Source organism: Prionailurus viverrinus, chromosome A3 (assembly GCF_022837055.1).
Source record: "Prionailurus viverrinus isolate Anna chromosome A3, UM_Priviv_1.0, whole genome shotgun sequence".
NCBI classification, from domain to species: domain Eukaryota; kingdom Metazoa; phylum Chordata; class Mammalia; order Carnivora; family Felidae; genus Prionailurus; species Prionailurus viverrinus.
The window spans coordinates 54,652,032-54,679,106 of NC_062563.1; the positions used below are offsets into that span (position 1 = coordinate 54,652,032).

At 47.8% G+C, this 27,075-nt stretch overlaps 1 protein-coding gene across 2 annotated transcripts in view; it reads left to right on the forward strand.

Annotated features, from left to right (window-relative positions):
- UXS1 (UDP-glucuronate decarboxylase 1) overlaps positions 1–27,075 on the forward strand; it is a 96,755-nt gene that overhangs the window by 56,849 nt on the left and 12,831 nt on the right. For both annotated transcript variants that reach the window (XM_047852846.1, XM_047852847.1), the window contains exons 7-10: positions 5,709–5,813; positions 8,832–8,891; positions 11,704–11,825; positions 22,426–22,545. In XM_047852846.1, coding sequence (XP_047708802.1) covers positions 5,709–5,813; positions 8,832–8,891; positions 11,704–11,825; positions 22,426–22,545 — 407 coding nt within the window. The remainder of the gene's footprint in view (positions 1–5,708; positions 5,814–8,831; positions 8,892–11,703; positions 11,826–22,425; positions 22,546–27,075) is intronic.

Below are 27,075 nucleotides of genomic sequence, written 5' to 3' on the forward strand. Positions count from 1 at the left end.
GGCAGCCGGTGGTAAGAGTGATGATCTCTGACCAGGGCCCGCAAGAAGGCTCCCCACACAAACTGACATCTGAATTGAGCCTTGCAGGAGAAAGTATGGATCCTGCATATGCAAAGGAGATGGAGCGGATTAGAAATGCTTGCACCTTTTATTTGATGTCAGACTCACGAGGGATGGGCTCTCAGGGCACCCTTTTCTCCCGCGGTCTTTGATGCCTTGGAGACCTTCCTTTCTTCACTGCATTGGTTGTCACCTCAAGAGTAAAAGCAGTGCTGAATGATGTCTTCTGTGAGATCACAACCCGTACCCTCGATTTGCATGGTCTTTGGGGAGCACGTGGCAGCTGCACCTGCATGAGCAGAAATCCGGAGGTCGCAAGCTCAGTTCCAGGCACGCGCGAGTAGGCTCTTTGGGGTGGCACTCAGCTCTGAAGGTTTGGCCAGATTTACTGCATTGTGGATCTGGCCTGCTTCTGCCCTGAGAGAGGCAGTGGGGTGTGATGAGATGTTTTATAAAGAGAAAATGCAAGGACTTCTGGGCGGCTCAGTCGGTTAAGTGTCCCGACTCTTGATTTTTGGTTCCGGTTATAATCTCGTGGTTCATGGGAATAATCCCTGTGCCAGGCTTTACACTGAGAGAGCAGAGCGTGCTTGGGATTCTCTCTCTCTCTCCCTCTTTCCCTGCCCTCCCCCGCTCATGTTTGCACTCTCTCTCCCCCTCTCTCTCAAAATAAATAAACTAAAAAAAAAAATAATTGGAAATGCTGTACCTGAATGTGGAGTTAGTGGTCAGCTACATACACCTGTGTTCTTGAGCTTCGAAGCAGGTGAGCACGAACAGACTGCTGTTACCGGTCCTGTCTGTAAGCTGGAAAGGACGAAACTGCCTTAAAATGATGGCATTTTGTGAGACATGTCTTGTTAACTTACAGGTCTCACAGTAAAATCTTTGTTTGCTTCTTATTTTCAGCTATTTATCAACTCTGAGTAACTTGGGGGAGGGGGGAGGATCAGAAAGCAATCCTAGGATTTCCCTCATATTTAGATAGACACTCTTAACAAACTTGCATATTAACAGACTATAAATCATTTTCAAAGGTTTTGTGTTTTCTTAAAGAAAGATTGGTCTTTCAAGAGTGTGGGTTCTACTTTTAAATTAGTAGTCTTCAAATGTGGCTTTAAAAGTATCTGTGTCTATAAAGGTCCAGAGTCTCCCTGCCTGAGACGTCTGCCCCTGGATGCCAGGGGTCTAGGCATCTTTCACTCGAAAGCTTCACTGGGTGACAGATACATAGCAAGGATTGACTGAGAATCTTGAATGACTGGCAGTGGCTCATGAGCCTTATTTTTAGCTCTTATATTCCCAGAGTAGAGAAAGGGAAGAGAACACATATGTACACAAAAAACTGTTCATTTTGACTTCAGCTTTAGTAAGTCATACCCTTTTTCCACTAATACTCTTTTCATCTGCTTTTACGGCTCATCAGTATCTTACTTTGTTTTTTACCATATGAACCATTGATTTCAAGTGTACCAGTCTGTAGTGTTAAACATATTATGTTAGGACAGCTCTCCAGAACTTTTTCACTGGCAAAACTGCAATTCCGGACCCACTGAACAGTAACGCTCCTCCTGGTAGTCACTGTTCTACCTTGCGTCTCTGAGTTTAACGACTCTAAGTACCTCGTGTAAGTGGAATCCTGTTTTTCATGATCGGATTATTTCACTTAGGGTGATGTCCTCAAAGTACATCTATGTTGTAAGTATGTGACAGGATTTTTTTCAATTTTAAGGTTGAATAATATTTCAGTGTGTGTGTGTGCGCACATGCACGCTAACACTATATTCTGTTTATCTGTTCATCTATCTATGGATACTTAGGTTGCATCTACTGGGGGCCATTGTGAAGAGTGCTGCTATGAGCATGGGTTTATAAATTTCTCTTAGAGACCCTGCTTTCAATTCTTTTGAGCATATACCCAGAAGTGGGATTCCTGTTCTTACATTACTTCTGTTTAAGACTTTGAGGAATCATCACACTGTTTTCCATAGTGGCTGCACCATTTTCTGTCACCGCCAAAGTGTACAAGGGTTCCATTCTCTCCACATCCTCAACAACACTTGTTGTTTTGTTTTTGTTTTGTTTCTTTTTTTTTAAATAGTAGCCATCCTAATGGGTGTGAAATGATACCTCGTTGTAGTTTTGATTTACATTTCTGTGATGATTAATGATGTTGAGTCTCTTATCATATGCTTGTTGGGCATTTGTATATCATTTTTGGGCATACAAGACCTTGCCATTTTTTGAGTTGATTCTGTTGATTTTTAAGAGTTCCTTATATATTCTGGATATTAACACCTTTTCATATATATGGCTTGTAAATATTTTCTTCCATTGTATAGTTTGCCTTTTTACTGTTAATTGTGTCCTTTGATTCTGTCAGAAAAGTTTTTAAGTTTGATGTACTCCTATTTTTCTGTTTTTGCTTCTGTTGCCTTTGCTTTTTGTGTCCTATCCAAGAAATCTTTGCCATGATGTCATGAAGCTTTCTCCCTGTTTTCTTCTAAGAATTTTATTGTTTTAGGTGTTACATTTAGGTCTTTTGTACATAGCGTAAGATAAGAATAAAATTTTATTCTTTTGCATGTAGATACTCAGTTTTCCCAACTGACAGTTAGAGACTCTCCTTTCTTCATTGAGTGACTTGGTATTCTTATCAAAGATCACTGAACTATGTATACAAGGCTTTATTTCTAGACTTTGTATTCTATTCCATTGGTGTATACATCTGTCTTTATGCCAGTAACACACTGCTTTGATTAGTGTAGTTCTGTACTGTTTTGAAATCAGGAAATGTAAGTCTTCCAATTTTGTTCCTCTTTTTCAAAATTGTTTTGGCTAGTCAGTGTTCCTTGAAATTCCATATGAATTTCAGAATGTTTTTTTTTCTGTATCTGCAAAAATCGCTATTGAGATTTTGATATAGTGTTGCAGAAGTATCTTCTTTTAAAAAAAAAATTGAGACTTTTTAAATTTTTAATTTATTTTGAGAGAGATGGAGAACAAGCAGGGGAGAGACAGAGAGGGAGGGAGACAGAATCCCAAGCAGGCTCCATGCTGTTAGCGTAGAGCCCAATGCGGGGCTCAAACTTATGAACTATGAGATCATGAGCTGAGCCAAAATCATGAGTTGGACACTTAAGCGACTGAGCCACTCAGGCATCCCCAAAATTAAGACTTTTTAAAGCAACCACATCAGAAGTTTTCTGGAATAGTCTTGGCAAAAAAGAAGCCTTGTTAAATAATCCAGAAGATGGGGCCTATAGTCTTTTACATGTTGTTTTTGCTTTCTTGAGGGATGGTCATGGTATTGGAAAAACATATACTTACCAGGTTTTTCCATGAGCCTGTGCAGTACCTAGAACCCCTTCCCAAAGATACTATCTTCATAGAACCATCCGGCTTCCGCTTTCTCCTAGTCTTGGTGGCTCATGTGTACTGAGCCTCCTAGATGTGCTTGGGCTTGAAAGACTGTGATAATTAGCGTGAATTAAGTAGAGACCAAGCTCACAGCCTAGAATATTATGCTCTTGTGTGGAGGCATCATTTCTGCCCCTTGTGTGAAGATAAACTGTCATCGGGCTCTCACCCCTGGGTGAGAAGAGTGTTAGGAAATAGCCCCGGCCCCTGAAGGCACTGTGGTGATTCCTATGCCATCCGGACACGACAGGAGATTTTCAGGAGGGCACGGGTGGTGAGTGAGTGTCGGGGGGGAGGGTGGGCATTTTTTGGTGGGAGGGGATGTTTTCTGAGAAAGTTACATTGGAGAATTCACCATGGGAACTGTTTTTCCTAGTTTGCCGGTTTGCCTGTGGTTTCTAAAACCTAGCCCCTAATGTGCCATTACCTAAAAAGAGAGCAGTGGTCCCTGGTTAGGAAGAGGATGGGAGGCCAAGGAGGTCCCTGCAGGCCCTCTTGAATGGGCGCTGAAGCCATGTATAAGGAGGATTCGTTTTGGCTGTGGTGTTTCAGATCCCCCATTCCTTGGCTCGCTGTGATGGTGGTGACATTTTCTTTCACCTGGAGCTGAAGTGCAGTGGCACAGAATAGACTTTGTCTGGAGGGATGGCTTTCCTATACATGCTATTTGACAGGGAGACATTGCTTCCCAAGGGCCTCTCTGCTGTGTGGCAGAGAGCAAGGGTTGGGGATGGGGATGTTCCAGTGAATGCCTGTACACAGGGGAGTCGTGCAGAACCCAGTCATTTCACCATTTGTGGCTGTAAAAACCACCCTCCGACTACAACTCTAGTGATGGCAGTACCGTATAATGCTCAAAAAGCTCTGGGTTTGGATTAAAATGGAACTGGGTTCAAATCCTGGCGTTGTCATTATTTAGCTGCTTCACCTGCAAGCTTCGTAATCTCTCATGTAAAACAGGAATAATGGTATTTTACCCTCAAAATTATGGTGATTATTACAATGCGTTATCAGCTGCTTAGTGATTGGTGCCAAAATCCAGGTTCTCAGAATGTCTCTTGCTCTGAACTAAGTGGTCTTCATTGTCAGTGCAAATCCAGATTCTATCTTGGTATTTAAAGTCTCACATGCTGTAGCTGGACCACATTTTCACTGAGACCTTTCAGAGCCGCAGCAGAAACTCTTGCCTTGTAGCCTCACCCTTTCCCATCCCTGGTGCGCAGCACACCCACTCCCAAGTAGCCCAGCCGGGAATGAGCTCCTGGCCAATCTCTCTGCACAGCCAGGCCTGCCTCGAAGCAAGACCCCCTCGCCCAGTCTCCTTCATCAGGCCAGAATCCCCCAGAGCTGGTGATTTGTCATTGTATCCCCACCCTTGTCCTGTGTCCTTCACGAAATAGGCATTCAGTGAGTGAATTCTCATTATTAACGTTAGTTTCCAGTGTGTCTTTTTGCTCGGGAGCCACTAAGCAGATCCTCAATAAATAATCAGTCAATGAGGGGGCGCCTGGGTGGCTCAGTCAGTTGGGCGTCCAACTTCAGCTCAGGTCATGATCTCACAGCTGGTGAGTTTGAGCCCCGCGTCACGCTCTGTGCTGACAGCTCAGAGCCTGGAGCCTGCTTCTGCTTCTGTGTCTTCCTCTCTTTCTCTCCCTCCCCCGCTCACGCTGTCTTTCTCTGTCTCAAAAATAAACAATGAAAACAAAAATTAAAAAATAATCAATGAAAAACAGAAACTACCCCCCAACTGTCATCTCAGGGTCTGGTTTTATGTACACAAGATTTGCAAAAACAAAGCAAAAGATTATTTCCTACCGTACGTTAGTGCTTTTATGTCAGATTGGTTTTACAAATTAAAAACGTTGCTTGCTTTGGATGTTCATGTTTAATTCAGTGTCTGAAAAATTGGTCTTCCTCCTGATTTGCATGCTGTATCTGGGACAGATCTCAGAAAACAGTCAACTCTGGAATCAGATTGACTCTGGTTAGAGAACAGGCCCAGATTACTGGGCCCCCATGTGTTTTTGTTGCAGACAATTAGACTTTCTATTTTTGTTTAAAGTTCTTCTAATTGCAAAAGCAAATTACTTTTTATGAAGAGTAAAACAGTAACAACTAGAATTTCAGTGCTACAGAAATGCCTGTATCATACAGTCTGATTCTTGGGAATTCAGAGTATTTTTAATGTTTTCCATGGAAATCACAAACTTCCATTTTTGTCTCTTTAGTTGACCAGATATACCACCTGGCCTCTCCGGCCTCCCCTCCAAACTACATGTATAACCCCATCAAGACGCTGAAGACCAATACGATCGGGACGTTAAACATGCTAGGTAAGTTGTCCTTCTCTTATTTCGCAGCTGTTTTGGGGAATGTTGTAGGCAATCCCAAGCATAGGCCATCGACGTTCTGTTAGAGCTTCGTCTTGGACTTTAGACCCCTCCCTCACCCCTGGAGTGACTTTAGGAGCCATCAGAGTTGTCATGGGGGACACCACCATCCTAGTAACCAGTCTGCACTGCCACAGTTGAATCCCCTGAGAGTGACCACCTGTCACTGTGACTGTGTGTGTGACTGCGTGACACCTTCCTTCACTTTACCCTGTGATACATGGTGTGTGTGCCTCTGAGCTGGAAGAGGCACTGGCGACTCTGATCCAAGGCCAGGTCGGTGCGGACTGCACGCACGGGGGTTTCAGGAGTGCTCCTGGGAGGAGCAGAAAACCGGCCGACCTTGTGGGGTTGTCCAAGCTGAGTGCCCAAGTCTAGGCTGAACTGCGGGATTCACCAAAGGGGGCCACGGGTGCGTGTTACAAACAACACGCCGTAGATTGGTAGCTGTGGATAATGCGTACCTATGAATGCTTGAAATCAGAGGCATCTTAAGTTTGACACAGGTTTCAAAAACTGGGAGTTTTGATTAGTTGCAAAGTGGGGAAAAAGGAACCACTTTTTAAAATGTCAAGTGAAAAATGGATTTAATTATGGTAACATTTAAGACAGCTTCTATAAATGGGTTTGGGAAATGCAGCACTAAATTGTAATTCGAGGGAAGGATGGAGACAAGGGACCGAAAGGGATGCCGGAGACTGGTTTTCAGTCCTCGTAGACTAAACAGTTTGAGGGGTCCAGCTCTGCAAGAAATAGATGATTCATTCTCCTAGTGTAGAAGGGGCTATGTTCCCTTGGTTACAACCCCTGCCCCGGTCACCAGACAGAACAGGGTCTCCCTTCTGCTCAGAGGTAAGACACTGGTAGAGTTGCCTGCTGCTCCCACCCCTCCCCACACTCCCTCTGCCGCCCCAGCCGCCTCCTTCTTACCCAAGTGAGATACAACAGAGGAGCCACCAAGCACGTGATGTTTAAGAAGATAGCATCCATTGTGCAGTCACTGTGCCCAGGCACCATCCTGTCTTTTGCCAGGGAACTTGGTGTTTCCTGGAGAAGGCGATATATGGGCCCAGGCACCAGTGACACCAAGGAGGTAGGGAATGTTCCCAAAGGGAGGTGCCAGTGAAATGCTGTTAGAGTTCCAGGCAGAAGGGACTCGTGGGCCATGGGTGAGATTAGACCTGGAAGTCCTGAAGGAATGATAAACTCCTTTCAGGAATGACAGGGACAAAAGCTGAAGGTGGGGGACAGTCGCTCGGCCACAAAGGCTTCATATTCCAGACGGAGAGAGGTGCTGTCATTAATCACTTTGCACTTGAGACAAGATGCAGTGAACCCCCCCGGCCTCTTCCTGGTGGGGCCCTTCCCTCTCTGTGGCTCCCCACTTCTCTGGGCCCGTGCTCGGTTTCTTCAAGATGAGACCCCTTTGTCCAGTCTCTGCATAAACATCTGGGCACTAGAACAACACAGGTGGGGCTCCCCTGGCTCCCCGCCAAGGGTCCTCATGATGATGGAGATGCTCTGGGTCCTGAGTGTATCCATGTCAGTGTCCTGCTTGGGACATTGTACTCTGGTTTTGCAGCCTTTTACTGTTGGGGAGAATTCAGTAGAGGCTATGCAGGGTCTCTCTCTGTTGACTCTGTATGACCACATTTGACTCTACAGTTACCTCAAAAGTGTATTACAAACAAAACAAAACAAAAAAAAAACACCCAACACCCTGGGGTCCTTCCTTTTGAAACTGCCACCATTGCGTCTATGCAGTGATGTGGTATAGTGATCACTCGGCAGACTTCCGAGGTCTGAAATAGTGAAAGAGACAGACCTGTGGTGTTGGTAGCCTTAGCCTATAAATTCCAGATGCTGCTACGTCCCTTTTTAGCATTTATTTGTTCCAGCACGTTGTGGCATTTGCACAGATGATCTCCAGATCCTTCCTATTTGGCAGCCCTGCTCTCTTGTTCTTGGGCGTCTTCATGGCTCCCTGCTTTCCTCCCCTGGGTGCTCCCACGCCCACACCCCAGGGCCCCTCATGCCAGGGCCCTTCTGTGTCGCCTGGCTACCTCCAGAAGTGCCCGCAGGCTGTGTGCATACACCCAGCTCCCAGCCCTAGCACTTCACAGACACCTCGCTGGACCTCTGCCCCGTGGGCGGGCATGCGTGCAGCACTGGGTGTGTGGCATCCCCGGCCTGTCGACCTGGTGGCATCTGTCCACAAAGGCTCAGAGGGGGAGTACGTTCGGGAGCCATTGGGTTAAGTGAAGGGCGATGGGCCTCTTTGGCACACAGCTGCCGTGAGCCTCTGATGAACATTGGGACTTTGTGAGTGCCTGGAGACTTTCCATACCTACCTGACAACCACCGAGCACAGTGTTCTAGTCCATTCTGCCTGCAAGGGGTCTGTGCAGGAAAGCGTTTAGAGCCCGACACAGGGATGTCATGACTCGTTTTGGAGAAGGGGCTGTTGCAGCCGAGCCTTGAAGGAGGTGGCGGCGGGGGGGGGGGGGTGCGGTGTGGAGGGGCCCAGCCGGCGGGGGCTGGCTCCGGCACAGTCAGAATGCCAGGGGGCACGTCGAGGAAGTGGCAGGTGGGCCGCGTCACAGGGACGGTGGAAGGGAAGGTGCGAATGGCCTTGCCTTCTGCCTACTGGTGGTAACCCCGAACCCACACCTCACCAAACTAACAGATTCTCCATTTGGCCCTGCCTGCACCTGCACCTACAAGTGTCCAACTAAATACTGTGCCTCTGAGGTTTCGTTTGTGTTCTTCTATTTTGGTTTTTTGTTTGTTTGCTTCAAGGTAGATGCAATATGAGTGGATGGTGCACAGGGCACAGATGATCAGATACAATTAATACTAAAAAACTGCATCAACTGGCCACAAAAACATGCATGCGCTTCTGTAACTTCCTCGTTTCCCTGAGGTTGTCAGCTTCTCTGATCGTATCTTTGCTTTCCGTAGGGCTGGCAAAACGAGTCGGCGCTCGCCTGCTCCTGGCCTCCACCTCGGAGGTGTATGGAGGTGAGTGGTGGGGCTCCCCCAGTCGTGCTTGCTCTGGGCCCATGGGACTGTCTCAGGTGAAGAAGGAATCAAAAATGAGTGCAGGATTCCGTGTGTAAGACGGCCCAGCCCACTCTCCCTGCTTGTGCGCGAGCCAGCAGCGAGGCCACCTGTCAGCCACCCGTGGTCTGCTCTCGGAAAAGGCACGAACCCCTTTTCCTCCCCCCGAAGAACACCCTTGGACGACTGCTTCATGTCACCTTGCCCAGGAGGCCCCGCCATTTACAAAGCCACAGAGGGGTGTTTCCCATTCGGCTCTGAAAGGACCCCAGAAATCATGCAGTAGGGATTTTTTGGCCAGGTTAGCTGGAGCACGTTATTCTTCAGTATGAGCAGTGGGTGCTGTGAGCCTGACCCACCGAGAGCTCAGGGGTTGGCTTTTGCTTGCTTGGCAAAGAGATATGTACTGATTGCCTCACCTGTTGTATAACGACATCTGGAAGAACCTGAAGTAGGGAATGCCAGAAAACCACGAGCCTGTTTTGCCAACCTGCAGAACTTTACCTCCCCTCCAGGCCCATTAAGCCAGCCTGGGATAGGAGCAGAATGAGGGGTGCGGGTTCAGCCCCAAACCAACGGGTGCAGGGTTGTGGAGGATGGCATTGTTGAAGCAGCAGAAGCTAGACCCTGACGTGCAACTTATCTACTTCACATTACTGTTTTGGACAGAGAAATGAAGTGAAGGGGCAAAATAGGAAGAGATGCTTTTTTTTTTTTTCTTTAAATAAGGGAACTGAGTGAAAAAAAAATCTAGAAAAAGAGGAGTTCTACTAAATGCAGTTCTATTCTTTGTAATCCCTGTGAAAATGAAATCTTGGCAGTTAAAAGCGTCCACCCCCTACCTGTTCCCCTCATTGCTTTTAGAACAGACAGCTGAGTAGGTTTGCATTCCACCTCCCTGTTTCTTTCCATAGCAAGACTTCACAAGGGGTCAGTTTCCCTTTATAAGTCATTGGATGATTCCCCTTCTCTTCCTCTGATGAGCTTTATATATCACAGTTGAGAGGGCTGGATTTTTTTTTTTTTTTTTTTTTTTTTTTAATTTGGAGAGAGAGCACGCAGGGGAGGGTCAGAGAGAGGGGGAGAGAGAGAATCCCAAGGAGGCTCCACACTGTCAGCGCAGCATCTGACGCGGGGCTTGATTCCATGAACCGTGAGATCATGACCTGAGCAAGATCGAGAGTAGGACACTTAACCAACTGAGCCACCCAGGTGCACCTCAAAGGGCTGAATCTTTTTAAATGTCTCAAATATAAAGGTACTCCTCATATTGGCCAAAAGGGCACAGTGAGTGACATCTTTTCCCTGTCCAGCCTTCTTCCTCCTCTCACTTCATTTATTATCTGCACATTTGATGACAGTTTGTCATCAGTTTTTAGGGTTCTTAAGTAACATCAGGGTGTAACTGGTCTGCTCTGATGTTTGAATAGTGCAGGAAACTGGCATTTTGTGGAGTGGGTGCTTAGTGTGTTAGCCTCACAAAATGCTGAGAAGGGGAGACTAATTGGAAATCAATTGTGACTCTAGACCTTTACTTTTATCACAGAGAGTGGGCACTTTTAAAGTGGTGTCTTGAACCTTGGGCACCCTGGACACTTCAGCCCAGGGGTGCCGATTGAGGGACAGATGCATGCGTGTGCCTGGTCTTCTTTCTTACCATTTGCCAAATTTATGATGGTCTCTTTGGAGTCTAGCTTGCCTGGCCCTTGTCAGAAATTCCCAGAAAAGGCCTAATGTCCATCATCTGTTAACATCTGTGTGAAATTAAGTTGCTGGTTTTCTCCTCTCAGGGGGTATTTGCCATAGACCTCTTCTCTCATCCTGTAGTAGAAACATGCCCCCTTCTTACGAGAACTTTAAACCACAGCACTGGATAGAGAGGTCTGAACCTGCCCCTGGATTCGGCCACGCTGCAGGGGTGGGGGGCACCAGTCTCCGAGGGGGGCCGGCCGACTCGGGCACCTGTGTATTCGTGACTCTGTATCCATGAGCTGCAGTCAGATTTTGGCTATAAGATAAGCACGAGATGAATTTATAACACAGAGCTCCTGTGCACTGTCCAGGTTTTTTGGCTATGGCTGTATAAAATTCCTAGTGTGCCATATAAATTAGGTATCCACATTCCCAAAATACACTTGTGTTAAAAAAGAATTTGTTACTAGGTTTCTTTAAATGGTCTGTGCCTTTGGCACATCTTAAAATGTGATTGATTTACACACCAGAAAAACAAAAGTTGGGAAATATAAAATGTGTGCTAAGGGAACAAGCGGTCATTTGCCTCAGGGACGCTCCATCCTTCCACCTACACAGACCAGGGTACTAATGTCTCATTGAGGCTCTCGAGTTTGTTCTAGGGTTGTTGGCACGTGGGGAAGTCCTTGTGTTCCACAGAGGTGCTCCTGAAGTTATTTTAAGAAGTACAGGCTTTGCTGTAGTTACATATTTTATAAGTATAAAGTTGAAACATACATCCCTTCACGTAGATTACATTTAATTATAGCTTGTATAATTAAGTGTTAAGAACAGTTTACGGGAGAGGGGCTTGCAGTTGAGAGAACCCTGGTCTTTTACTTTATTTCTTCCCCTGTAAAAGTACTGTCCAGCCTGTCCCACTGGAACTTAGAGAATGGGCAGTGCAGCATTGATCAGGGTCTCTCCATTTGTAAATGTTTACCCTGGTCTTTCTAGAGCAGTCTCTTGCATCGTAAATATTCATTGTTCACGATGCATACAAGCTTGATGAACACATGGTCTCACTTTCCTGCACTCACAGATCCTGAAGTCCACCCTCAGAGTGAAGATTACTGGGGCCACGTGAATCCAATAGGACCCCGAGCCTGCTACGATGAAGGGAAGCGCGTTGCTGAGACCATGTGCTATGCCTACATGAAGCAGGTATCGAACCGCATCCTGGGGGGCTTGGGGTGTAGACACATGGAGCACCTGTCCCATCAAATGCAAAGCGCCATACAGGAATGAAATGCCGTGTTTAAGTGGCTACTGGGAGAGTTTAGTTTCCCACTACTGTAAATTAATAGTATTATCAGCAGCTTTTCCTGTGTATGTCCGTTTTAAAAAACAGTTTCCTGGAGATACATTCTTTGGTTTGGAATGCTGTTACATGACTATGAATGGTACATTTCTTTATTGCCTAATTGCCCATCAGCAGTTAGTAAGTGCCCGTGTTTTTCCCGAAGCCTTCAAATTAGCGAAGTTTATTTTTGTTGTTGTTTACTTTTCTTCTGAGTTATTTAATAGGTCTACAAATGAATTCATTATTGCTTTAATTTGAACTTTCTTAGGAATTGTTGTTTATATTTATTTCATACTGTTTCCTGCCTTCTTAATTATTCATTGCTGTACTGGAGGTTTCTCCCATGGATGGTGTCATGGGGCAGATCTGGTCACCCACATGCTGTAGCCAAAAGAGCCCACTGACCAAGAGGTGGAGGGCCTCGGTTCCCACCCCAGCTCTGCCTCCAGGCAAGGACCCAGGCTAGTCCATCCTTTCCTTGGTCACTGTCCCTGAGCTTGGACCAGCTTTCTGAGGTCCCCCCAGACATGCCCTCTAGTAGAGGGAGGGATATGGGCATAAATCATTGTGGGCTGCAGTCAGATGGTGTGGCCCATACTCCTAGGACTTAGAGACTTGATTGCCTGTCCCTGGGAGCAGCAGGCGACCTCAGATGGCAGTGAGGGGAGAGGCGTTGTCAATGTGACCGTCACTGAGTGTCCCTGACATCTTTCTTTTTTTCAGAGGAGAGTTCTCAGGAGGGGTTTTTTCCCTTATATTTTTAGTGAAATACCAACATTAAAGACCCATAAAATAACCTCTGCCTATGTGGGCGCTTATTTATTCTGTCTTTTTTCTCAGCCAGAAGCAAAACTAATTGCTTTCTAAGCTACTTTGGGCAATCGGCTTGTATTATCTATTTATTTTAAGAAACATTAATCAGTGGACACCTGGGTGGCTCAGTCTTCAGAAGCGTCAGACTTTGGCTCAGGTCATGATCTCAACAGTTTGTGAGTTCAAGCCCTGCACTGGGCTCTGTTCTATCAGATCTTCTGTCTCCCACCGTCTCTGTCCCTCCCCTGCTCATGCTCTCTCTCTCAAAAATAAATAAACATTAAAAAAATTATTTTAAAAAAGGAGAAGCATTAATCAGTTATAGAAAGGGCATAACTTTCTCATTCTTGAGTCCAGAATACCTTGACCCCGCAATTTAAGATTGCCTCCCAGGGCATCTGGGTGGCTAAGTCAGTTAAGTGTCCGACTTCGGCTCAGGTCATGATCTCGCAGTCTGTGAGTTTGAGCCCCACATCGGGCTCTGTGCTGACAGCTCAGAGCCTGGAGTCTTTCAGATTCTGTGTCTCCCTCTCTCTCTGCCCCTCCCCTGCTCTCAGTCTGGCTCTCTCTCTCGCAAAAATAAATAAATATTAAAATAAAATGTACATAAGATGGCCTCCCAGGTACAGAGAACAATGTCTGGATATGTTGGTACTTGAGAAAACTAACCTGTGTTCTTAAGGGGCACGTGTTGCGATTTTATTGTATAAAGAGTTTGAAGACTTGTGTTTCTCAACTGTTTTCTTTTGCTTTCATTCTTGTGGTGTTTCTTAGTGAATTTTTAGATAGGTTAAAGCTGGTGGGCAAATAGGTCATTTTAATTGAACTTTTATTCAGTGAGTCTAAGGAGTGTCTATAGGGAATAGCTATCTCCTCAAGGTATGAGCTCATGGTAATTGTAATAGTAATAATATAGCCAGCATTTATTGAGCACCGACTGTATGACAGGAACTGTGATACACATCCACACACTAGCTAGGGTACTCATTTCAAACACAAACTACCATTGCATCCGATTCATCTGGCTCATGATATCGGGAATGTAGCATCTAGATAAATCTGGATCTGTCAGCATTTATGTTTCTGCTCACGGAGGTCTTGGGAGGTTAATGGCACAAGTAGCATTACTCTGAAAACTGTAAACTCATGTTCCCATTAGAAGCCCCTTGTGTGTACAGTTGGTCTGTGCCTAAGTGTCCCTGATAAGAGCCCTGTCAAGAGGGTGTCCCTGCATTGCAGGGGCTGTCCTGGTGAAGGACAGTCCCTCACTTGAATGATGCCTTTACTGTGGAATGTCTAGGATGTGCTTCACACACCGAAGGCCCCAGCAGACGAGTGTTGTGTGGATGGAAGAGTCACATCCATGGTCAAGTTAATCATGTGCTTCTCACTGGAACACCAGGGGCTCTACCTGTGGGAACTGTGTCCTGGTACTAGGTCTGAGAATGCCTTGTGGAAGAAAGGCTCTGTGCTTTTGAGAAGCTTGGGGTCTCGGCTGACAGCACCTAGTGGCCTGTAGACTTGTCCAGACTCATCACATTGTTTGGCACACCTGTCCAAGGACTCGTGTTGGGGTGAGTGTTACAGTCACTGTCATCTGGAAATAGCACATGCCCCTTGTGGCGAGTTGGGACTCGTAAGCAGATGTGATGCCACCGCCTTCCTCCGTAGCACTGCTCCTGCTCCTGTGGGGTAGCCATTAGGTCAGGGAGTGGCCGTGCCTCTGGGTGGCAGGGTCATGTCTGGTTCTGGTGGCCGCACAGCAGACAAGTAGAGGTCACGCCTCTTGATGTGTGGACAGCACAGCCAGGGGCCGTGCACTGGGGCGGAGGTCACTGGCCTTGCCCGAGTTCTGAGAGGCCTGTGAAGAAGGCACAGCATGGGCTTCCCACCTTCACCCCACTACTATTTGCCTTACAAATAACTCTGCTTCCTTGCAGGGAGAGCCATGGGTCCACAACTGGGCCCCCTGCGGCTTCTCTCTCCCTCCTTAGTCTGAATCCATGCTGAGGAGGAGGAGAGAAACATTGGTGCATTTCCTGCAGTCGAAAAGTGTTTTGTGTTCCTGCTCTGGCAGGATGCAGGGCCAGGAATAGAAAATAAGAAAACACAGATGAGCAGGAAGGAAGAAAAATTGTTACCCGTAGTCCCATCCAGAGATAAAAATAAGGACAAAACAAATAAAATAAACGCCGCCATGTGAAGACTGTGAAGGATGTAAACGTTTAGGACCCAAGTAAAATCTTTTACTCGGCATTATTATATTAGCTCCCAGAAAGAGTAGGTCGGACACTTCCTGTCCATATGGGGTTGGCTCCTCTGGGTGTGGCCTGGTCTGAGGGAACCAATGTTGGCCCCTTGGGGTGTGGCCTGGTCTGGGGCAAATCAGACCATCTTTGGGGTTCTCACTCCCAAGTGACTGATTTTCAGAACTCTGACTTTGCTGCTGCTTGTGCTTCCTTAGTGGATGTAGCCGTGTGGACCCTAAGTGCTCAGTTCAGTGCCCCACAGTTCTGGGGGTGCTGCCCTGCAGTCCTGTTCTGGGTGGCGCAGAGCAGCCGGACCCTGTGGGCTGTGAGGGCCTGCGGTGTGCTGGCCTCTGTTAGGGCTCTGCCTGTAGGGCGTAGTCTGTTTAATATCCCCTCATTCTCATGACGCCTTGGAGGTAGGGGTGGGTGGCCCATTTTCCAGATGGGAAGGTGGGCTACAAAACTTGTTCTTAGCTCCCCCGCCTGTAAGTGGAGTCAGGACCCACACTGGCGGCAGCGCGTGCTCCTTGGCCCTTTCCTGGTGGTCCCGGTGGGGCATTGCGGGTGAGGAAGCTTGGCTGGGCGAGAGGAGGTGCAGCTCTGAGTCCACGGGCGTCGGCGCTGCCCTGAAGCACACGCACTCAGTGAGGACACCCAGGCCGGCAGTCCACACGGCATTGCTCTGGAATGACCAGCTGCTGATAGAGCGGTGAGGTTAACCACCAAGGAACTGTGCCAGTTTATAGTTATAAATTCAGCCTTTCAAGATAGCAAGATACATTCAAAGCGTCAGGTGTACAATTTACGCTGTCTGGAAACAGATGAAAAAAGAATGACCAGAGAGAAGGATAAACCATCATCCTTCGGCATATTTTTACTTAGTTATTTCAATAACTTAAACTCTTTTTTTTTTTTTTTTTTTTACATGACACATCTCCTCTGAAGTGTCAGTTGTCACTTCATTGGGAAGACCCCATATGGTATGTGGTTGTATCTTACTCTGAATAAATCCAATGGATAAGGATGGAGAATATAATCAAGATGAAAAGAGGCATGAATAATCTTGGTCTAAAGATTTTAGAGATCTTTTTCTAAAGATCTAAAGGACGATTTTCCCTTTTCCAAAAGATTCTCAGAATCCTGAGTTTGTTTTCATGTATGGAAATATGCTAACATATTCTAAATAGAACCTGACTTCCCAGAAAAATCTATCGCACGTACACGTTTCAGAACACATCCTTTACAGAAGGAGAAGCTCCCGTGCGTCTTCTTCCAGGGGGTGGAATGAGATGGAACCCAAACAGGATCGTCACCTTTACAAAAACACGTGAAAGGCAAAAGTAGCATTCAGGGTTGGTTTTTCAGCGAGCCGTTACAGAGGCTGTGAGCCCTCCCCCCACCCCCCCCCCCACCCTCCCCGAGCGCCTTACCCAGAAGCCACACACAGCATCTCAGCATCGCGCCAGGTGCCAGAGCCTTGACCTGTGTTTGGGACCATCTGGGCTTTGTCTCGGTTTATTCTGTTCATGTTAGCAAGGTGTGTCCTTGGGTATCAGAAAAGGCGAAGAGAGGTTACTTTTGGAGTCCGGGAACGCTCAAAAATTTTCCCATATAAATTCATGGTAATTGCTTCTTTGTTTTATGTCATCCAAGCTTATGAAGGGTTTCATAGAAACGCTCTACTTCTGGATCCCAGGGGAAACCTGTCCTTTGAACTTGTCAGGGAAGAATTAAGGTCTGTGTTCTTTGTGCACTTGGATGAATCTGGGGACTTCAAATGTGGGGATTTGTCCACTCGCTGTGGTCAGTGGTTGGTGCGCATTTGAGCTCACGGCCCCACGTGAGTCTGACTCTCTGGGGTCTGTGGCCCACCTACAGGACTGGGTCTGCAAAACAAGCCACCATTCATAAAACCATAGATTGGCCAAGCAGAAAGACTGAAAACTCAGAAATCATCTAGTCCAGTGGCCTTTTGGGTTTTGTTTTATTTTCTGACATCAGGGTACCTTTTTGTTTTAATTTTTTTTAATATTTATTTATTCTTGAGAGAGAGACACACACAGAATGTGAGCGGGGGAGGGGCAGAAAGAGAGGGAGACACAGAATCTGAAGCAGGCTCCAGGCTCTGAGCTGTCAGCACAGAGTCTGACGTGGGGCTTGAACTCGTGAACTGTGAGATCATGACCTGAGCTGAAACCGGACACTTAACCGACTGAGCCACTGAGGCACCCCAGGGTACTTTTAAAAAGTTACAGGGGCGCCTGGGTGGCGCAGTCGGTTGAGCGTCCGACTTCAGCCAGGTCACGATCTTGCACCCCGTGAGTTCGAGCCCCGCGTTGGGCTCTGGGCTGATGGCTCAGAGCCTGGAGCCTGTTTCCGATTCTGTGTCTCCCTCTCTCTCTGCCCCTCCCCCGTTCATGCTCTGTCTCTCTCTGTCCCCCCAAAAAAATAAATAAACGTTGAAAAAAAAAATTTTAAAAATTACATAGTTGGTATATATGTTTTAGTTTGAAAAATATATATTCAGCAAGCAGCTTCTAAGTCAAATATTTGAAGGTAGTATTCATCCGTAGGGGTTAAGACTCGTGGCCTGGAGTTGCCTAGTGCCAGCCTTGTCCTGTCTCCTGGCTCCGTGGCTTACTCGCTGAGCACCTGGCCCTCCACACCCCACAAGTCCCAGCCGGAAACTGGCAGAGTAGTACTTACCCCTCCTGGCTTCACCTTGCGCTGCACAGCGAACACTCTGGGCTGATTGTTAAGACCAAAGCAGGGCTGTTGAGGGTGATTGCCAGGCAGACACGTAGCTAGCGGCCCCTGACCTTGTGTGTCCTCCTCCCTCCGCCACCACTGAGAGCGAATTGGAACTTTTTAGCACTTTGGAGAACCCTGCACGGCAAGACTGCTCTGTGTTTTGTAACAGCCTGCAGACCTCATCAGGATGCATTTAGGAGAGGTCGTATGGGAATTACCCAGGTCACTATTCAGGGCCTCATGATCCTATTGCTTTGGGGATGTGAGTGCACTTCTCCCAGCGGTGTCAGGAGGATTATGGAAGCATCACAGAGTCAGGCCCGTCGTACCCAGGAGCACTTCTTGTTTCTTCTGTCCCCATCCCTGCCTTCCGAGCAGTCTGCCCACAACCGCGGAGTGGGTGGCAGATGGTCAGCTCTTGGTCGGCACCTGCTCTCCCGAAGCAGGGCTTCTGTGTTCTGTCCTCCGGCACCTGCCATCGGCGAAGACAGTGACTGTGATCATGCTGTGTTGTTCAGTAGCTGGCGACAGTAGTTGCCAAGCAATGATTGCATTTTAAAAGAGAGCGTTTGAGGGAGAGCTCATTTAATCCCTGCTGGCAGCATTTCTGTCCTCTGGAGATATTTGGGGAGGAAGGAGTCTTTGTTCCCTCACTGTATCTCTTGAGTTACCACTGGTTGATCAGTCAGGCTTGCCTACCAAACCCTTCACCCTTCTTGGGCCCTAGAAATAGGGGAAGAGACCTTCTGATGCCAGCTTACCATCTGGGGTTGTGTATTACTGCAGCCTGGCCACGGTTTCCAAAGCCCAGTTATCGAAGCAAGCCACGTGTTCTTTACCTGCGTGTGCTTACATATGCTCACTCGGGTGGCACCCCGAGCATTGTCTTCTCTTAGGTTTCCACTGGTTTTGTGTTGCTGTGTCTCAAACTTGGAGGAGTCACCCTAATGCTTGATAAAAACTTCCTGATGCTCGAAGTCCTAAGTGAATGACTCCTGATCCCCACCCAGGACAAAACCACGGACACAGTGAAACCCAGCCATTCTGAAAGACTCGGCAGTTCCTTTTCCGGGTCCCTGGTGTGTGTGTGCATGCACGCGTGTGCGTGTGCAGAGATCCTGCAACATGCCATGGTGGAAAGTCACGCACCAGCACGGTAGTCACCACGACTCTGTCCCTGGCAGACGGAAGGTTGAATATGAGTTAGGAGTTTGTGCATGCGTTTGCTCATTGGTCCTTCAGAGGAGGGTCTCCCCAAAGAGGCATTGCAGCCTGTAGGCACCTTCTGGGGTTTCACCCAGGGAAGTAGGCTTTGTGTCAGACACTGGCCCTTTCCTCAGGTGTGAGATGGGGAGTAATTATACCTTCCTCCAAGGTGCGTACGTGTCCACCCACCAAGCTGCCACCATAAGCAGCCGTGTCAGTATTTGTTGACTGTCCACCCTGTCATGCAAGGGCCCTGCAGGATCGCAGAGGATGAGGGCTGTTAGACTGTGCGTGCAGAATGGGGGTGGCCTTTGTGTCCTGAGGACACAAACTTCAGAGCCACTGCATGAGAGGAGAGCGAGTCTTATGTTGCATGAGCCTTGGGTTTATGTTGATTTCATTTGAGAGCTATTGATTTCATGTTTGAGAGCTGGAATTCTCAGAAAGGTGAGGTGGCTATCCTGGTAACCACACCTATCCAGAGGCATTGTCCTGTAGCACCTAAGTTTATAACCCAAATGGGAAAACCATAAAAACAGGCTCCTTTACATCCTGGTCAGTTCATGTCTTCAGAACGCGGCTTTTATAAGGCCTTGTTCTGGAAGGTTGTTCCAGAGGATAAAGTCCAGAGGATGAAAGCATCTGATTTGTTGCAAACCTTACATAGCCCATGAGCTTCCCCCTGCTGGGCACGTGGGTTTGGCTCTTGTAAATTTGCTGAGGCTTTTCCAGTCTTTTTCTAGAATAATGTCATATTCATCCACTTCTGATCTTTCCTCATCTTAACAATTAAATGCAAGTGGCTACTTTTTGAGTTCTTTTCTACTGAGGTCAACATCTCTGCTTCTTTCTCCCCCTCACCCCATTTTGGAAATATTCTCTGGTTAGTTCAGTACAGAAAAGAATGATTTATTCATGGACCTAGAATTAGAGCTCATACCTTAATCCTAAAACTCTGAGTAGCTCATGTGAGCATTATAATGTATTGCTGGGAGGCCCTAGCAAAAATGTAGCCTTCTGGTTTCTAGAAGTGAGCTGTTTGCTGGATCCATGCTTCCCAACAATTTCACATCTTGGTGACCATAAAATTGCTAATGTTTGTCTAGCGACTGGGACAGAGATAAGGCTGCTGTGAGCAGAGGTGGCCAGCCAGGTGGTTCCAGCCACAGGGAGACCTCATGGGCCCTTGGCTCACTGTAGCTCATCACCTCTCAGTCATTCCAGTGGTGGTGAAGTCTGTGCATAATCAGCCTGGTTAGCTGAGGGTCCATTGGCTCCTAGCCTGTGCCAGATCTGAGGCAGTAGAATTAGAAAAGATAAGAACTTTCTGGTCAAGTAAACACAATAGCAGCTACTGCTTTTGGCTGCCAGGCCCGTGCCAAGGGTTATGCAGGACCGGCTTCCTTTTTATGATCCCCCTGTGAGGTACGTACTGTTCTCTGCAAAGTATATAGTGCAGCTCAGTGAGAACAAGTGGAGTTGGAGGGCACATGAGCCCCTGGGCCTCACGCTGCCATCCTGCCTGTCGTCAGACGCCTGGAAAATACGTGTCTGTAGTCTAATGGGTGAAACAAATTAGAGACACAGATGCTGTGGAAGTTCACTAATTCAGGGTGTAATGCAAACATTTAACTTTTTTTTGAGAGAGAGCGAGAGCACACATGAGCACATGCACAGGGGAGGGCCAGAGGGAAAATCTCAAGCAGGCTGTACATCCAGCGCAGAGCCTGATATGGGGCTCGATCTACTGACCATGAGAGCATAACCTGAGCAGAAATCGAGTCAGACACTTAAACAACTGAGCCCCTCAGGTGCCCCAAAACATTTAACTTTTTGATTCATGAAAAAGTAGCCTGTGAAATTAAGAATTGCGTGAGATAGTTTAGAGAAGCCTTTTGGGGTTTAAAAATGTACTTTCCTAGGGGCACCCGGGTGGCTCAGTTGGTTAAGCATCCGACTTCGGCTCAGGTAATGATCTCACCGCTTGTGAGTTCAAGCCCTGCATCAGACTCTGTGCTGACAGCTCAGAGCCTGGAGCCTGCTTCAGATTCTGTGTCTCCCTCTCTCTGTGCCCCTCCCCCATTCATGCGCTTGCTCTCTCTCTCTCTCTCTGTCTCTCTCTCTTTCTCTCTCTCTCAAAAGTCAATAAAAACATTAAAAAAAAAACTTTCCTGATTATAGATTTGAAAATATACTTTTCTTGATTACAAAAGTACTACATATTTCCCATGATTATAGCAGCACTATCAACAATAGCCAAAGTATGGAAAGAGCCCAAATGTCCGTTGATGGATGAATGGTTTAAAAAATGTGGTATGTTATAGACAATGGAGTATTACTCGGCAATCAAAAAGAATGAAATCTTGCCATTTGCAATTACGTGGATGGAACTGGAGGGTATTATGCTAAGTGAAATTAATCAGAGAAAGACAAAAATCATATGACTTCGCTCATATGAGGACTTTAAGAGACAAAACAGTTGAACGTAAGGGAAGGGAAACAAAAATAATAATAAATACAGGGAGGGGAACAAAACAGAAGAGACTCATAAATATGGAGAACAAACTGAGGGTTATGAGAAGGGTTGTGGGAGGGGGATGGGCTAAATGGGTAAGGGGCACTAAGGAATCTACTCATGAAATCATTGGTTCACTATATGGTAACTAATTTGGATGTACGTTTTAAAAAATAAAAAATAAAATTAAAAAAATTTCTCTTACTATAAAAAAGAAGTAATACATATTTATTGGAACAAAAATAGAAAGATTTAAAAAACACGTAGAGGAAAGTGAGCACCTGTAATCCGACCATGTAGAGACAGCCATTCTAAATAATATTGGCATGTATCTTTCCAGGTCTTTTAGATACCAACCTACGGGGGGTGCCAGATTGTCTTTAGGTTTTCACTAAAACAAGTTTTCCAGTGGACCAGATTGGGAGTGTAAGACAGCATGGCTCTTCAAAAGAATACCCGTATGTCCCTTCTTTTCCAGGATAAAGTATTTGCTTGTTTTTCTTCAAATCAGCTATTAAACATTCATTGACATTTAAATCACTATTGACTAGTAAACCTTCTGGAAATACTGTGTGATGAAGATTATAAAGGACTATGCATGGCATGGTCCTATTTGGGAAATAGATATTTATTTGCTGGGAAAAATTTTTTCTCCAAACATGTTTTCCCCATGTACTGTTCAGCTACCTCACAGGTTTTCTGGCAGAGGGTTGATGCCAGTGGCCTGATAGTGGGATCGGGGACACGTTTGAGTTTGGTATAACTGTGTGTAGTCCTCATATTTGTTAACGAATGCATATTGTAGACCGAACCAGAAAACCACTCTCATCTGGGAGCAAAAAGCCAGACATTTTCAGACTTCCTTTACGGGCTGGGCTCCAGAAGCACGAAGTGAACTGCATCTCACGTCCTCTTCTGCTGTTCCAGGAAGGCGTGGAAGTGCGGGTGGCCAGGATCTTCAACACCTTTGGGCCACGCATGCACATGAACGACGGCCGGGTGGTCAGCAACTTCATCCTGCAGGCGCTACAGGGCGAGCCGCTCACGGTTTGTGCGGGCCTCGGGTGGGGGCAGAAAAAGTTGGCAGTCTGCCAGCAAGTGACAAAGGAGCAGTGCCTCTTGGTTCAGGGAATAACTTTCCCGCAGTTGTCCCTTTGCGCGGGGCACATCCTGCTGCCCTTAGTGAAGAGGAGGGAAGGCGCGGAGCTAGAACCTAGAAGAGGAGCAGCAGAACCTGGTGGGCTTGTTCTCCAGGCGCACAGATAGTCTAGTGTGCGGGCTACAGCCTGGTCCATGCTGCTCGGGCCCTGGGGTATGTCTGGCCGCACCAGCCTGCCAGCAACCACCTTTCTGGACATTGTTCTGGCCCTCCGGCTGTAGCCAGGGCTGTGTGTGTCCTCAGTGACCCTCAGGTTGCTAAGTGAGGTGCCTGGGGCAAGTCTTGGCAGTTGTCATGGTGACGCCCATACTCCCTCTGCTGGTTGCACTCAACCTGGGAGGCTTCAGGACCCTGGTGGTTTGGGGTCAGTGGTTCAAGGGTAGAGTACAGGTGAGCACCAGCGGCCTGATGCCCTCTGACACCCCTGTGGCATCAGGATGGGTAGCTAATCTCCACCACCCCCTGTCACCACCTCAGGGAGGAGTGGCTCTCGCCTGCTCTATGTGGGGTTTGCTGATTCAGTTCAGATGGTTTTCTTTGGTTTTGCTCAATCCTCAGTTCTCTCTTCCTCTCCTCTTCCTGCTCCTCTGCCCTCCTGCCTCCTTTATCCCTCCTCCTCCTCCTCCTCCTCCTCCTCCTCCTCCTCCTCCTCCTCCTGTCTGCCTCACATCTTCCAGCCCTGTAGCCTCTGCGTCCTTTCATGCTCAGTGTTTGGTGGACATCCAGGGTAGATAAGGGTCTGGTTACTCTGAAAACTGCAGGATGGTTTGCTTATCAGCTGAGTGGATTCCGGGGGGAACGTTACAGCTCTGTGTACATACGTATCCATCCATCTGTCTCTCAATAGAGTAAATTTACCGTCTCCTATTCAGTGACGTTTGCATCTATTAAGTCACTCAGTGCTCACGACAGATGTGGGGGACGCAGATTCTATTAGCCTGTTGTCCAGATGAGGAGACTGAAGCTCCATTAAGTCACTCAGTGCTCACGACAGATGTATGGGGTGCAGGTTCTATTAGTCCACTGTCCAGCTGGGAAGACCGAAGCATGGAGGTTAGAGGAATTGCCCAAGCTTATGTGGCTGGACAGCGGCTGCCAGTCTGAGCCGGAGCCTCTGCTCTCGATCGCTGTTCCCTGTGGTGCTCCTATTTCTTCTTGGCTAGGTTGGCTACACCACTGCCTATTCAGAACAAAATGCTGAGCCTGTTACAAGATGATGTGCCCCCTGATCCAGGGCAAGACACATGTTGTGGGTGACTTTTGCTGCACATATGCGGGAGAGAGGTGAATCCAAACCCTTTCTCAGGGTGCCACACACCTGCTCCCCCCTCCCACTTACCAGCTGCTGGCTCCAAGCCTCGGGGCCTGCAGATGGCCACGCCGCGGACACCCTGGCTCCTCTCCTTCTTACTCCATTGGCACAGCCTGGTGGTCTTGCCCTAGAGAGATCCAGAATCCGGCCCCGTCTGCCTCTTCTGTCAGTGCCCCTGGCCCTCATGCCACACACTCCCAGTTTATTGCCCTGGCCTTCCAGCCGCTCATTCTCCCTGTCGGGGGCTCTCTGCCCAGCAGCCAGGGGAGCCTTTAAAGATAAGTAGAAGCTCGAGAGCTTTCACCTGCTGAGAGCGTGATTCACGGGCCTCCCTGCATACCCCAGCTTTTTGCCCCGCTGCTCTGCAACCCCAGCTTTTTGCTTCTACCTTTCCAGGGAGCATGTTCCTTCCAGGCATCTCCCTGTTCAATCATCCTCTCATCTGGACCATTCTATATGGAATGACACCCACCTGCCACTCTTTCCTCCTAACCATGTTTTCTGTTGTTTTCCTTGCACTGGTCACTGACTGAAGTATTATTTTTCCAGCCACCAATCCCCTCTCGAGTGTCAGCTCTGGAATCAGGAACTAGTTTCATTCATGGCCGAGTCCCCAGCTGCCAGAAGAGTGCCTGGTGCCCAGGAGGCGTGTGATGAGTGCTGGTCAAGCTAACGATTGGGTTTATAGTGGCTGCTTGCCTTTGTGATGAGCACAAGGGCTCTGGGGCTTGTTCTGGAAGTAGTGGTCTCAGTGTTACTGAAAGCTAAGCTGCCTCTCCTCCGTGTTCTTCTTCTGCCTGCTGTTTGGGCCCCCCAGGTTCCTGCACGGGGACCCCTCAAGTCCAGCTGCTTGGTTGAGAATTCCTCACCCTCAGGGACACTCCCGGAGCTTTTTTAGCCACTGCCCTGCCTGACTATCTTCACACCCGAGATCAGAGCTGCTTTGTTTGCAGAGTAAACTGTTAAAAGCTTTCTGAGAAACAGCTTCTTGACTGATTGCCTTCTGGGCTGCAGCCAGTGCTCCAAGTGTCAGGTGGGAAGCTAGTCCTCGCCTGCCCAAGAAAGCACCTATTGTGGGCAGATGGTGGTAACTCATGTGTTGTCTCCTCGCCACCAGAGCTTCTGTGCCAGGGACCCGGCAGCAGGACAACTGGTGCCGAGCAGGACTGCGACGAGTCCAAAACACGCCGCGTTCCATCTTTTCTAGGCGCCTCTGGTGGCAGGAGTCCTCAGGGAGGCTTTTCAGAAGTGTCTGGTCCCTCCTGTCACACAGCATTCTATTTCCCTTTAGTGATTTGATGGAGTCGCTAAACTTTTCGTCCTTTGCTGCCCCGTTGAGATAGCCTCTCTTCTTTCGTCAGATGGCTCTGTGGAGAAGTCTTGGAGGAGGAGGTCATGTGTCATGACTCTCTGTCCAGCCCATCTTGGGGAACACTTTGGTTGATGAGGAGGTACAACCATCCTTTCCCTTCCTGTTCATTGCCAGCAAGTTCTTTGTAAGACTAAAGATCTCATTTGTAGCAGCTTAGTATCTTGCCTTCCCTTTTCCAAGCTGGGTTACTGTGGTCACCCGCCTTCCAGCTGCTATTTCCCTGAAGTCTTTTGTTATCTTATCTCTGGGCAAATACCATTCTTTGGACCTGTCCCCGCCTTGAGTCCTAGACCTCTGTTAGGGTGACTCGGAATATTTTGCTGAGTTCTGTGAGTCACGCACAGAAGCTCTGTTCTGTCTAGCTTGAGCACACAGAAGCTCAGAAAATCCTGCAGTCCAGTTCAGAAAGTTTAGAAAATAGTTGAGTATGGCTTGAGGAGGGCTAGCTTATTAAGTTTATTTTGAAGAGACTTGAGTTCATTCAGTTTAAGCACTTGCTTGCTCACATGTGACCTATACACACGTTCACAGTGGGGTTTAATTCTGTCTTGCCACCTTCCTGTGATTTATTCCAACTTGCAGATGACATTGATTTTTTCTGGATGTGTAAGAATTGGGGTTTGAGTCACAGTCTGTATCTTTTAAAAACTCTTGCTGTTTTCCTAAGGGAAATTTTGGAGAAACCCTACTTCTGAGACCAAAGTCTGCATTTTATTTATACACTGTTTGTATCCACAGTGTAGTATCGGAAGTGCTCTCTGATTTGGGGCCTTCGTTGACAGAGGCACGAGGCACAGCAGTGGGGTTTGGGCTGATGCATGCGCCCCATGCTGCCCCGCAGGGCTCCTCATACCTCGCCCACCACCCCCCGTGTTCCTTATCCTCTCTGACAAGCTCCTTGTGGTGCTCTTCATGCTCCCCCTAGTGCTCCCCTGCAGAGCTCGCTATACTCCCGCGTGTTCCCCCCATGCTCTCTGTGCTCCCCTGCAGTGCTTCCTGTGCTACTCTCTTTGCTCGCTACCTAGTGCTCCCCATGCTCCCTGGCTGTCCTCCCCATGACCCCCATCGCCCCACAGTGCTCCTCATGCCCCCCACGTTTGCTGCGTTCCCCCAAAGTGCTCCCCTGTGGTGCTCCCCTGCAGTGTTCAGTATGCTCCTCCCCCTCCCCTGTGATGCTCCCTGGTAGTGCTGCTCCTTGTGCTCTTGGCTGCCTCCCTGCCCACTGGCTTACCTCTCCCTTTTGGGAATTCCTGAATCTCCATTCTGCTTTGACCTGCACGTAGCCCTCGTTACCAGACTGAGCAGGACCCTGAATCTCCTTGCTCTTCTCTCGTTCCATGAAACGAAGCCAGAGCTGCTAAAAGCCCTGCTGTCTTCTCGTAGAGGAAAACTAGGCAGACGTGGGAGCTGTGCCATACTCACCAGGCCCTGGGTTGTTCATGTTGTAGCATTTGTTGCTTATCTGCTTGTTGTCAGGACTGCGGGTGAGATTCGGTGCCTGCCCTGGTGTGCCTTATGGTTGGGCCGGGGGGTGTGCAGGGCTCCGGGTGCTCTGAGGTCAGGGTGGGTGTATTTGCTGGGGAGAGGAGCACATAGCATCTTCTCTCTCACACGTGCACCCTTTCTTTATTTCTTCACATTGCACACAGTGAATTGTACACACAGGAATTCAAGGTCATCGTATTAATAAATACTGGGGATGTATATAGGGAGACGGATTTAAACCAAAGCAGA